This window comes from Lagenorhynchus albirostris, chromosome 8 (genome assembly GCF_949774975.1).
Source record: "Lagenorhynchus albirostris chromosome 8, mLagAlb1.1, whole genome shotgun sequence".
NCBI classification, from domain to species: Eukaryota; Metazoa; Chordata; class Mammalia; order Artiodactyla; family Delphinidae; genus Lagenorhynchus; species Lagenorhynchus albirostris.
Window position 1 is genome coordinate 24,980,800 of NC_083102.1, and position 14,625 is coordinate 24,995,424.

At 38.5% G+C, this 14,625-nt stretch overlaps 1 protein-coding gene across 1 annotated transcript in view; it reads left to right on the forward strand.

Moving 5' to 3' along the window:
• GRM8 (glutamate metabotropic receptor 8) overlaps positions 1-14,625 on the forward strand; it is a 749,540-nt gene that overhangs the window by 638,712 nt on the left and 96,203 nt on the right. Inside the window, exon 8 of the mRNA XM_060155979.1 lies at positions 7,874-8,809. Coding sequence (XP_060011962.1) covers positions 7,874-8,809 — 936 coding nt within the window. The remainder of the gene's footprint in view (positions 1-7,873; positions 8,810-14,625) is intronic.

Below are 14,625 nucleotides of genomic sequence, written 5' to 3' on the forward strand. Positions count from 1 at the left end.
TTAAATCCAGACCATCTTCTTCATCACCACCTCTTCTAACGGTTCACAGGCTCTTGTTTTGCCTGGAATCATGACATTATTCCCCTATTTCTTATTGTTGCCTCTGTATCACTCTTTTCCCTGATATCTCATCACAGTGATCTCCAAAAGAAAAAAATATTTTTTTTACATATTTATATAAAGTTTTTTTTTTTTTAGATGTTGGGGGTAGGAGTTTATTAATTTTTATTTACGTATTTTTGCTGTGTTGGGTCTTCGTTTCTGTGCAAGGGCTTTCTCTTGTTGTGGTTGCGGAGCACAGGCTCCAGACGCGCAGGCTCAGTAGTTGTGGCTCACAGGCCTAGTTGCTCCGCGGCATGTGGGATCCTCCCAGACCAGGGCTCAAACCCGTGTCCCCTGCATTAGCAGGCAGATTCTCAACCACTGCGCCACCAGGGAAGCCCTATATAAAGTTTTATATTTATATTTTACATGTGATCACGCATTTGGTTAAAATCCTTTAAACATCGTCTATGGCCTTGAGAATAAAATCTGAAAACCAAAACCTGGTGCTGCTTACAACATCCTTCATGCTCACTGCCGTTCTTTGGATTCCTGTCACCGTTGCCTTTCATCTGGAATTCTAACAGCCTCAGCGTGTTTGGTGATTGACCCATATCTAGTCTTGGGTTCCTTCAGTCTTCTACCTTGCAGCGCAGCAATTCTTCTAAACGATAAAGCTCATCATGCCTATCCTTGTTATAACCCTTCAGAAGATCCCAGCTACCACCTTCAAGATAATACCCAAATTACTCTCAGTGGCTATAAGGTTCTTCGCGATCTAGCATCACCTCTGTTCCCTAGCTTGCTTCTTACCAATTCCCCCAGTGCTTTTATTTATACTTTTGCTATTCTTTATACCTTTAGTTTCTCCAGTTTGTTATGACTTCTTACCCGTGAACCTTGATGTCTTTTTTTTTTTTCTTTTTTGGCTTGAGATCCCCTTCCCTGGTTTACCTCCTATACATCCTTCAGGCTGCTGTTCACACATCCCTGAAGCCTATGCTTGGTGGCCCTGCTGGATCCTCTTTTAGCAGTACCATTTCCTCACCCCTTTTCTTTTTGGGGAGTTTCATACTGAACTGTGACTGGCCCTCTGCTTATCTCTTTCCCCACTTGCACTGTCTCTGGAGGCCAGCAACCATGTCTTGGTCACTGTTGAATCCCCACATCGAACCTTGTCTAGAACATGCAGTATGGCTTTTTATACAGCACATGAAGGACTGAGTATAAATACTTCCTGACTGTATCAACATAGTTTGCATATTTAAAAACTAACAGCTTTATTGAGATAATTCAAATGCCATAAAATTTGCCCATTTTAAAATACATAATTCAGTGGCTTTTAGTATAGTCACAGACTTGTGTATCCATTACCACTAATTTTAGACCATTTTCATCACCTCCCAAGAAATCCTGTACCCTTGAGTAGTAACTCTATTCTCTTCCCTCCTTAACCCCTAGCAGTCACCCATCTACTGTCTGTCTATGGATTTGCCTATTCTGGACATTTCATTTAAATTAAAATCACACACTGGGCTTCCCTGGTGGCGCAGTGGTTGAGAGTCCGCCTGCCGATGCAGGGCACACGGGTTCGCGCCCCGGTCCGGGAGGACCCTGCATGCCGCGGGGCGGCTAGGCCCGTGGGCCATGGCCGCTGAGCCTGCGCGTCCGGAGCCTGTGCTCCGCAACGGGAGAGGCCACAACAGTGAGAGGCCCGCGTACCGCAAAAAAAACAAAGGAACAAAAAAACCACACACTATATGGTCTTTGTGACCGATTTCTTTCACTTAGCATATTTTCAAGGTTCATCTATTTTATAGCATATAATAGTACTTTATTTCTTTTTAATATTTGGTTGAATAGATAAAGCACATTTTGTTTATGCACATTTGGGTTGTTTCTGCTTTTTTGCTCTAATGATGCTATGAACATTCATGTACAAATTTTTGTGAGAACATATGTCTCCAGTTTTCTTAGGTTAAAATTACTTAGGAGTGGAATTGCTAGGTCATATGGCAATTCTGTGCTTAACTTTTTGAGGAAGTGCCAAAGTGTTGTCCAAAATAACTGCACCATTTTACATTGCCACCAACAATGTAAAGGGTTTTACTTTCTCCACATCTTCAATAACACTTGATACTGTCTGCGTTTTTTATTATGACCATTCTAGTGGGTACTATGGTTTTGATTTGCATTTGTCTTACGACTAATGATGTTAGACATCTTTTCATGTGCGTACTGACTACTCATATGTCTTGTTTTGAGAAATGTCTCTTCATTTCTTTTGCTTATTTTTAATTGGATTGTATGCCTTTTTAACAGTTTAATTCTAAGAGTTTTAAAAAATAAAATCTGGATATAAGTTCCTTATCAGATATATGATATGAAAATATTTTTGTCCACTCTGTGGGTTGTCTTTTCACTCTCCTAATGGCATCTGTTGAATCGCAAAAGTAATACTGATGAAGTCTAATTTATTTATTTTTATTTTGTTGCTTATTCTTTTGGTGTCATGTCTTGTCCCAGCACCATTGTTGAAAAGACTGTTTTTTCTCCATTGAATTTTCTTGTCATCATTGTCAAAAATCAATTGACCATACATATAAGAGGTTATTTCTGGGCTCTCAATTTTATTTCAGTAATTAGTCTATCTTTATGCCAGTATCATGCTGCTTGATTACTACAGCTTTGTAGTAAGTTTTCAAATCAGGAAGTGTGAATCTTCCAACTTCACTCTTCACTTTCAAGATCATTTTGTCTATTCTGGGTCCCTTATACTCCCATATGAATTTTAGGATCAACTTGTCAATTTCTGCAAAGAAGCCAGATAAGATTTTAATAGGGATTATGTCGAATCTGTTGATCAGTTTTGTATTTCCATCTTGGCAATGTTAAATCTTTTGATCCATGAACTAGGGATTTCTTTTCATTTATTCATTTCTTTAACTTTCTTGAAATGATATTTTGTAGTTTTTAGTTAAAAAAACTCTTGCACTTTACTTGTTAAGTTTATTCCTAAGTATTTTATTTTGATGCTATTGTAAATTAAATTTTAAACTGTATTTTTAAATAAGAGTAGTCTTTGCATTTGTAAAGGTTATGTAGATCTGTAATATCATATAAAACTAGGACTTCAATCTGAGAATCATCTCATACATACTATCTTTTCAAAGGACACTAAACCTACTTACCACTTTGAACAGAAGTAGAAAGCTTTGCATGACCCAAAGGAAAGGATGAATATTACTGAAGCAATATATATCTATATACAAACATATTTATGTATATGAATGTGTATACTAATATATTGAGAAACTGTATTTTGAGTTGCATTATCAAATTAATTGTGCAATGTGTAGTCATTCATATGTGAATCGTATGATTCACAAAATATACCAAATTTTGACATTTTAAATACTCATGCTAATTAAGTGCACTTGTTAAAACTATTGATTATATGGAAATTAACGCGTAAACCTTTGAAAAGATGCCCAGTTTCGCTGGAAATGTTTGCATGTACGATCTGCTGTGACATAAGTCAGATGAAGCGTTGGGTTTTTGAATACTGCAGTGGCAAACTAGTCACCAAAATGATTATAATACTATGCTTATTTATAGAGCAAGATGAAAAGAGCTAGTTAAGGACGGTATGACTAGATATCAATTATCTTTAAATGTTATATTTAAAATTTTCCCACATGTATAGTAATCATAACATTGAACATACCACTTAACATGTCGGAAAAACACTGTAATAGAGGTATTAAATTGAGCGAGAATTTTGTAGTGAATACTGGAAATGATTAATTTTAGTGGGGCATTTAATTGGGAAATATTCTTGTAGTCCTTTCTTTTCAGGAGTTATTAAAACTACACAGAAGAAAATTATTCTATAAAACATAATGTCTTTAATTTATGAAGCATTACTCTAGGTTGATTGGTCTGGGAAGATTAAAGATGAAAAAATGTAAGCACATTCACTCAGAAAGTTTTGGTTTTGTGGTTGCTGGTGTATTTGTCTGCAGTAATAGTAGAATTTGACAGCAGAAGCCAGCTGATGGCTCACATTCTATGAAATGTACTGGATTGGAGCCTACAGAATGAATCACTATTGGTGAACATTGTCAAGACAGGAATGGGCTACGGTTTTATCCCTAGAAGGTCTATCTGTATAACTATCATCCATTTGTTAGAACACATGTTTTAGACAGAAAACATCCTAATATCAGAATAATGCCAAAGGAGAGGAAGACACATGTTTTAAATGTACGGATATGGCTTCTCTTTTTACGCATTATGGAAGATGGTATTATTTGTTAATATAGCAAAGCAAGAGAGCTGAATGCTATTTGTTGATGCTTTGTAGCACAGTTGTGAAAAATAGGAAGTTTAATGTACTCTCAAGTAGTAGTATTTTTTTTTGTTTTGTTTTGCGTTACGTGGGCCTCTCACTGCTGTGGCCTCTCCCGTTGCGGAGCACAGGCTCCGGACGCGCAGGCTCAGCGGCCATGGCTCACGGGCCCAGCCGCTCCACGGCATGTGGGATCTTCCCGGACCGGGGCACGAACCCGTGTCCCCTGCATCGGCAGGCGGACTCTCAACCACTGCGCCACCAGGGAAGCCCGAGTAGTAGTATTTGTAATTTAGCAACATATCCAAAATAAATTATGTGTCTCAGATACTAATGTATTTATAAGATCCTGACTCAAGTGTTCGCTACTTGTTCTTCCTTGGGGTGGATATTGGTTGGTTCCCAGACTTCAACTATGACATCAAAACACAGTACAGTTATACATAAATAGATTCCTTGATGAAAATGTAGTCATGTATGTTTAACATGTTTACTGAAACATACATAAATTTTCTCCATTATATTAAGAAATGTAACACATATGGCTTGACTATACCGTTTTTACTAAAGAAAATTTACAACTGTTAAAAACTTGTGGTATTTTTCATTATCTTATAACTTTAATTTTTATTTATGAAAAACATTTTCCCACTAGTTCAGTATTCAGGAAACTGATCAAGAAAATATAGTACTTAGCTTATAATGATGAATATTTATCCTCCGTAATGAGGCCTATCAGATTTGGATATATTTCTTTGTTAATAAGTCTTATTTCCTTATAGAAAATAAAGTGTATTGAGAATTAAAGAATTAGACATGTGGGTAGACAAGCTGACCTTTAAGGTCTCTACCAAACTTGAAGTTTAATGTTTCTGAGATTTTTTTGTTTTTACTGCCTTTTTTTTTTTTAACGGTAACATTATAAATCTATAGAAGCCCCAAACAAAATGCAATTTTGGTTTTACAATAATTAGCTTTGAAACATAACCTTCACAGAAAGTATTTTATTATCTTATATAAGAGTCCATTAGGGTATAAAATCAATATTTTAGCCACTCAAGTGGAGCATTTCATTTTTCTCAATATTTTTGAGAGAAGCCACTTTCAATTTAACTTTTTTTTCTTACCTAATGGAATCTTATACATAAATAAAATAACTTTTCTAAATCATTAAAACCTAATAGAAAATTAACAGGGTTATGATAGATTGCTTTTCCTTTGTGGTGAAGAGACAAGGTAGAGCTAATAGTCTTGAGTGCCCTTAGGACACATGAATTACCATCTACTTTCTCAAGGGAGGATATTTGAAATTAAACATGCATGAATTATCTACTCCACCTGGGGGAGATCTGATAGCCCTCAGCAAGTGTTGAACTTCGGGGCTACAATTCTCTGCCCTCCACTATTCACCCCACATTCAAGAAAGGAAAGCATCCTTTAGCAATAGATCTATTTATGAGAACAAGCTCAGTCACATAGTTCCCCAAAGGGAGGCAACCTTAAGAGTGATGATAGAATATTGCTGACACTAGACACTTTGGGGCATGTTTTTGGTATAAGATAGTTGTCACTACCTTCTCAGTAGATTCTCAGTAGACTACTATACTGGTGGTGGTCACAGAATGGGTAAGTAAGCTTAATTTGAGCTGCATTAGTTTCCTATTGCTGTGTAACAAATAGCTCCATATTTAGCAGCTTACGACAATAAAACACTTATCATCTCACACAGTTCCTGTAGATTGGACATTCAGAAGCAGCGCAGCTGGGTTCTGGCTCAGGGTCTCGCGTGAGGTTGCGGTCAAGGTGTCAGCTGGGGCTGCAGTCATCTAAAGGCTTGACTGGAGCCAGACGATTCACTGTCTAGGTGGCTCCCTCACATGCATGGCAAGTGGGTGCTGACTGTGGGCAAGAAGCCTCAGTTCCTTTCCATAGGGCTGCTTGAGAGCTCTCATGACAATCTAGTTCTCTCCCAGGAGTGAGCAGTCCAAGAGAGAACAAGGCACAGGCTAAAGTGTCATTTATGACCTAGCCTCAGAAACCACATGCAGTCATTTCTGGAATATATTATTGTTTACATAATTCAGCCCTATTTAAAGTGGGAGGGGACTCCATGAGTGCATGGTTCCAGGAGGTAAAGTTATTGGGGGCCATCTTGGAGCCAGACTATCACAGCAAATGGTAATTTTTCTTTGGGGTTTTTATAGAGCTGGTCTTGGGAAAATAAGTTTTTTGTTTTATTTTTTTAAACATTTCTTTAGCTCTCCTCTCTGTGCCTCTTTGAGCTGTACTTTATTTCTAGAAGCCAGTACTTCCAAGTTGACTCCTTCTTCCTCAGGGGTGCCCTTCCTGTCCTTCCTTGCTCACAAATTCAATAAATATTTGAGGACAAATTGTGTGTCAATCACTGTTTGTTCACATCAGTGAACAAAATCCTTCCATTCGTAGAGCTTACCTTTTATATAGTAGTAGCTTGCCATAATGAGTTGTCTCCTATGATCCATAATTTCTGGTTTGTCCTGTTAGCATTCTGTGGGATCTGATGCTATTTCCAGGTGATAGTGTCAGAACTGATTTGACTTGTAGGACACCCAGCTGGTGTCCAAGGATTGCTTGGTGGTGTGGGAAACCCCACTTCCCTTGCCCCCTCACGTTGGAATCGGGTCCAGAACCTTTAGTAAACAAATTTAAGGAAAGAGGTCAATGATTGGCAAAATTCCCTTAAAATAACAAGTTTGTTTTAATAGAGGTATTCTGTGATCTAATTCAAAAGAGTACGATGGAACCTGAAGGGCCCGAAGCAGAGAGCGCTCTCAGCAGGGGAACTCGCTCATCTGTACCAGTTTCGCTGCTTTAAGCCTACTTTTGTTCAATGGAAGACGTAACCATCAAGCTGTCTCACTCAGCACGGTCTTTTCCACAACGTGAAGATGCAGGAGTGGGGGAATAAGTGAATTTTAAGCTTAAACAGGCAAAAACATTAATATGAGAAGTGTCAGAGATTAAAGTAGCTAATTTTGCCATTTCCTTTCAAAATTGACGCAGTGAGGTTTGAATTTCCCCAGATATGGTGGAAAGACGTGGATCACCATTTCTATGTGTGTTTATAGCCTAGCCAGTGTTTCAGGGACTCTGGCATTTATATCTGAGCTTAGCTCTAACACGTTTTTCCATGGGACTTATGTTTTTTCTTCTGTTTTAAAACTGTTTGGGCCAATAAATCTTTCTCCACATGTCAGATTGGTCAACACCAAGGAGGTAAATGGAACGTAATGACACTCATCAAGTTGATGATGTGAATGATTTATTGGACCCAATCATTTAGCACTTTCATAAAGTCAATATTAGGGAAAGAAACTCTGGGCTCTTATTATGGTAAACTGTACTGTCAGCATTCAGTGACTTATTACAAACCTGTGGCTAGGATTAGGATATTATAAATGGGGGACAAATGGAAGGCTCATTAATATTTTATACCCACAGGTGGAAGACATGCAGTGGGCCAACAGAGAACACACTCACCCGGCGTCTGTCTGCAGCCTGCCCTGTAAGCCCGGGGAGAGGAAGAAAACAGTGAAAGGAGCTCCTTGCTGCTGGCACTGCGAGCGCTGTGAAGGTTACAACTACCAGGTGGATGAGCTCTCCTGTGAACTCTGCCCTTTGGACCAGAGACCAAACATCAACCGCACAGGCTGTCAGCTCATCCCCATCATCAAACTGGAGTGGCATTCCCCCTGGGCCGTGGTGCCTGTGTTCGTTGCCATTTTGGGAATCATCGCCACCACCTTCGTGATCGTGACCTTTGTCCGCTATAACGACACACCTATTGTGAGGGCTTCGGGACGCGAACTTAGTTACGTGCTCCTAACGGGGATTTTTCTCTGTTATTCAATCACCTTTTTAATGATTGCAGCACCAGATACAGTCATCTGCTCCTTCCGACGGATCTTCCTAGGACTCGGCATGTGTTTCAGCTATGCAGCCCTTCTTACCAAAACGAACCGAATCCACCGAATATTTGAGCAGGGGAAGAAATCTGTCACAGCGCCCAAGTTTATCAGTCCAGCATCCCAGCTGGTGATCACCTTCAGCCTGATCTCCATCCAGCTCCTGGGAGTGTGTGTCTGGTTTGTTGTGGACCCACCGCACATCATCATTGACTATGGAGAACAGCGGACTCTAGACCCGGAGAACGCCAGGGGAGTGCTCAAGTGTGACATCTCTGATCTCTCGCTCATTTGTTCACTAGGGTACAGTATCCTCTTGATGGTAACTTGTACTGTTTATGCCATTAAAACAAGAGGAGTTCCAGAGACTTTCAATGAAGCCAAACCTATTGGATTTACCATGTATACCACCTGCATCATTTGGTTAGCTTTCATCCCCATCTTTTTTGGTACAGCCCAGTCAGCAGAAAAGGTAAGTGGCAAGAAATGCATTGCCAACCCTTTTCCTGGATTTAACTTCTTCCTTTAGGATGCATTCCCTTCTTTCTTTTTGGTTCACTTATATTCTCTCAAGAAACTTCAGTGTTTTATATATATATATTCAAGGTCACTTTGCTCTGAATATGTGTTGACTAAGGCTGATTTTCCATGAAAAACACTTTAATGTGTCCTCCTTGGCAAGGTGGAAGATTGACAGAGCTCACATCACTTTCTGGGTCCCTTTTCCCAGTTCTGTTATCGACTGACATAACTGTTGTTTTCCAAACGTTAAAAGAGGAAGGGAGAAAGGGCAGACATGATTCACAGGGCTGAGCTATTCCAGAGGTTTCTCAGTGCGTGACAAATGCCTCCTTTGCCGGTTCTAATGTTACTCTCAGAAAAAGCTATTCCTTAATAATTATGATGGTTTTAGTCACAGAAGCAAACTGCAACAGCAAAAACTAAGTGGCTTAATTCAGTCTGAACCGTCGTACTATTTCTCTTTAGCTCCCATTCTTATTATTTTTCCATATGTGGAGGATGGTGGTGAGGGATGAAAGAAGAAGCAATGGGCGATTATATAATGCAGTTTATATTTTTTTAGAAGTTGAAGATCAATTGAATTTCCTGAAATAATTTTCTTTTGTTACTAATCTTCCATTAACTTCACCACACAAAACACTGCATGTAAAGAACATCTGTGTGTGAAAGGAAATACATGCTGAACTGGATGTATGTGTTTCTATGTATAGAAAAGCAGAGAACTAACGTTAACCATGACTTTCAAGGTTTGGGTGGTGTGATGGAGACAACCAGCTTGAGAAACAAAGGCAAATGCTACTGTTCTAAAGGGATAGCTCTTCAGCCCTAATGTGCATATGAGAAAGTTCTTCTCTCAGAGTGAGGATGTAAAGATTATTCCATCCTCCATCATCAGAAGTCGTGAGGAAGTCAAAACATCCGGGGAGGGGGCATTATATTCCATAGGTTCTAACATTCCAAGTAAGGTCCCACATGACTCTTAAAATGCCAACTAATTCAGAGGAAAAAATACTCAACAAGGGCATGGAGAGCTCATTAGTAGGAGCATTCATCCCTTACTCGATCAATGTGGTCTTCAACTTTGAAAGCCAAAAACGTACTTCAGCAAACCTGCTGCTGAACAGAGCAAACTTGCCATGGGTTCCAGACCTGTGACCTTTCTTGACTTGAATGGCCTGATGAAAGTCCACGAATATTTTACGTAGGACCATGCTCATGGCGGGAAAATAAAGTAAGACAGTTTGGGACACGAAACTTAACCACTAGAAAACATTATATCTTGACATACACAGATGGGAATTTATTAGGATCAAATTTGTAAATTTAACATAGGAAGGGATGTGTCGCTCAAAGTTTATTAGGTCTGTTTTGACATGGTTAGTTGGACTAGTCAGGGAAAAATATTGTTTTTCAGTGTCTAGAAATGTCCACATTATGTGAATTATTGATAACATCAACCTAACTGGTACTTGTATTTGTGTTTGAACCTAGAACTGTCTTTTTTAACGTATTGTTTTATCTAGAGAGGGCCATAGGAAGTTTATTTTGTTTTCTTGTGGACAACAAATATTTAACCAAACAAAATCTCCTGAGTTCTGATATCTAACTCCCTTTTCTTTTATTTTCTCTCCCTTTACATTTTATAAAAGACAGTCTACTCTTACTTTTCATATTGTGACGTCAAGGATCTGGGGGAGCAAATATAAATGCTAATAAGATGTTATTTCTATTCAGGGAACTCTTTCAGTGACTCAATTTTTAGAAGAAATTTTTAGAATAAATAAAATCGTGGTCCTACATCAAGCTATTGGGCGCCTTCGTAGTAATGCAAACATGCATCATAGTAAGTTTTTTTGAAGGTAACTGAAAAAAAACCAAATGACCATTGTCTCTCAGATAAGAACTCTGCAGCTGTCCCCTGAGGAGCAGTGATGGAGACAGTAGGAGTTTCAGGATGAAATGGACACAGGAATAAGCCAGGGCTGGAGGCTGCCCAGTGCTGGGCCTGTAGGAGCTGTACATCCATCTGAAAACCTGGAGTGTATGTACATACTTATCGGTGTGGATCTATCAATGCCTCCAGAGAGATGACTGAATGCCAGCCAGAATTCTTTTTTAGCTTTGTGCAATCAAAGTAAGTCAGAGAAACACACTGTAAGACAGATTTATAAAATATGTTAATTGGAATTTATTTGTATTCATGATATGATTGAATGTGGAAATGAGTGAAGAAATCAAGAAGGAACACTAATTCTAGGAATTTTCAGAGCATTGGAAAGTGCTCAAATTATGTAGTTAGGCTTGGAGTTGCTGAATTTAGACAAGCTTTGCATCAAGAGCTATTATTTGATAAGTAGCTAAGATTTGCTACTGAAGTATTTTGTGTAATACACTTATGTGTCATCCTAACACTTCACGTTAAAATTTGCTTCCTGCTATTCTCTGTCAGAGTATCTTTAATTACTCAAAACAATACACAGAATGTTTGAGAGTGTTTATTTTTTCATGTTGCTAAAATTATTGACACAGATATTAAAAGTGAATACAACTTTTGTATCTCTAAAGGCAGGCTTTCTCTAAGTTTTATTGACTTTGGAGGACCAAAGAGCTGGTCAGTTCTACATTGTCCTTTATAAAGCTCAGCCAGTTAACCCCACGTTATCAGCTCGAAGTGTGTGCAACAGTCAGGAGGCACACACAGCCATTAATTCAGCAGATCCTTATTGAGCATTGTGTCCAGCATTGTGCTAATTACTGAACCATGTCAGTCAGTATCCCCGAGCCTTCCTTGTACAAAGGCGCAGCCTGTCTCCCAGCTGATGCTGCCTGATGCCTGTCATCACCAGCAAGTGCCAGGTTCCAGGGCAGGAGAAGATCAGGCTCAAGGGCAGGGGGAGATGGTGAGGAGTCAGATGTGAGACGAGAAAGCGAAGAAAAGAACTGTGCATCCTGTAACTATGCATCAGTGACATAGAATTTATAACACGGAAGAGCAAAATTTCTTCCAGTATGCATTTAATTATGTTTCATGGAGTCATGTCTACAGGAAAAAAATCCATCTAGCCACACAGGTCTCTTTGAAATTACAAGAGAAGTAGGAATAAAAAGTAAACTTAGTTGAATAATTTAGACAGATGTTTTAGAAAACCTCTGAGTAAAATCAAGTTATAAAGGGACATTTGTAGCATTCATGAGGACAGACAGCTCTCCAAAGTATGTCTCCATCCAATGATAAAACACCACTTAATTTTCCCACATTCTTTTTTTTCAGATTTCAAAATCAAGATGAATCATGTTTTTTTCCTATAGATTTTAATGACATCATTTATTAGCTTTATATCTACTACGGCATTTTACTAACTCATAGTTTAAACGCACTTTCTTTTTTTCCTATAAAAAGGTGGTGTGAAGGAAGGGCAGACACACTGCGGCACAGACAGGGACCAACTCAAACTTTCCTAATTGGGTTGAAAAGACAAAAAATTAAAATATAATTAATGTAATAGTCAGGAAGAGAATCCTCAGGGATGGTTAGGGGCTGTTAGGATGGCAGAAATCTCTTAAATACATATCTTACCATCTCTAATTGGGTTCATAAAGTCTAGATAATCAGACAAAGGTTATGACACTGCCAAGCTCCAAGGAGCACAGTGCTTCAACCAGAGCATAGGATGGAAACAAAACAAAACACCCTCAAAACGGAAAAGAAAATAAAACTCCAAACTGTCAAGCACCCCATATGTCCCAAACCAGCCTTTCTTCTTTCACCTTCTGGATAAGTCGTGTAGCCTCTATTTAGTAGCTTAAATAAAAAACCTGGAGTTATCTTAGACCCCTCCCTATACTCACACTCACCTCCTCTCACCTTCAAATGTCAACCTTTATCAGTTCATGGAGGGTAAGCCATGTTTGTCTGATATATATCTGAATGAATGCATCTCTTAACATAGAGACTTTCATGTAATATATTCTCAATAAATACCTATTGAATGAGTAAATAGAGTCCCTTGCACAATAATGACATAATATAATAATAAAAATGCTTATTATTAAGTTAGAATATGGCATAATGGTAACCTTATATAGTCATCATATTGTGATCCCCATTGCAACATTTTTTTTTCTGAAAAATAAGTTTTCTCCTTTGAATGATGGGCCAAATACATTTCTTTTTAAAAATTTTATCAGTATCACTTATTCTGATATAGGACTGCTAAATATTTAAGGAGAAATATGAAAAGGAATTCTAATAGCTATCCTTAGTTCTGTCTGAAATACACAAAACACAAAGGAGAATTGATGCTGTTTTCCAGGTGCTTTGCCATGTCAAAAGTATCTCCCTTATTCTTTTACTCTGTCAATTATAAGGTGAATGAGTGGAGTAAGGAAGAGCATAAGCTCTGGAGTGGGAGGATGTGGGTTCAAATCCTGCAGCTCTGCTAAACTAGCTGAGAAAATTCAGTTAAGAGGCTAAATTTGTGCAGATAGAAATATATTTCCTGGGGAATGCAAACTCAGATGTAAAGCAGCATAAAGCATTTGCCTGCCATCTGTGCCCAGCCCTATTCACAAACTAAAGCAGACTTGAGTTCATACCATTTAGGAAAGGGCAGGAAGATGATTGACTTAAAAAATCCTCTCGTCTCATTATGGTGTATTTTTGTATTAATAGATACCTCATGGTAGTTTTGCTGAGAGTTATATGCTATGAGTCATGAGGCATGTTTAGCACATAATAGGCAATCAATAGATACTGTCTGTTATTACAGTTAGGCTGTGTTTCACGCGGGCAGGGATCTTATTTTATTTCGCTCACCATCATCTCCTTGACACCTAGGATAAAACCGTGCCCGGAATGGGTTCTCCAAAAATATTTGTTTAATGATTGAATGCATTTAAAATTATCCAGATAATTGCATCAATTTCTCCAGCTGTCTGCGGAGCATCCCAACTAGACATGTTTTCGCAAACACAGGGGCTTGCCTGAGGGTAGAGCACACAAGATTACAAAAGTTAAAGATGGAGACAAGAATCTGAAGGACTAGGTAGAAAGAGAAGAGAGTGTTGTTCCTGAGGCAGTAATGTAACAGCCTCCATATACTTAGCAGAAAACACTAGAGGAGAGGAAAGTGTCATCAGAAAGCAGTTGCTGAAATACTTGGGTTAAAACTGAAAAGTTGAATAACTCTAACAAGAGTTGTGAGAGGTAGTTCTGAAAACAATAATAAAATCCCTGCTTTAAGGAATAGTCCGGATGAGAAAAGAACAGCCTGAAAACCTGTGGTAAGAGTGTCAATATAACCTAGATAGCAATGGAAGTAATTTTCAGAAGAGATCAGACCACCCATAACTGTCTCCTAACTTTTCTCCATTTCTGTGGAAAGGAGGGAAATGGAAACAATGATCAGTAACCATCTTGTGTGTCTGTAATTGTTGTAAACCTCAGAGCGTTTTCTTTCCTTGTTCACTTACAGTCATTTGAAGCTGATTCCTTTAAAGGAATCTCAGGTTACAGAACTATTTCAGGTATTATGGTGGATTGTGTCCAGGCAGGATTAATCATACCAGCCTGTTACAATCAACTCTGGAAGGAAAAACCAAATAAAAAAAGGAAAAAGAAAAAAAAAAAAAACTGGAAAAGAAAGCATTTATAGGATCTAATTTATGCATTCAGTAAAAATGATATGCTTGTGAAGGTATAGAAGAAAAAAATGAAATTAAGGAGATTCTAGGGCACAGTGTAGGCAAATCTGTTGAGTAGCTCTT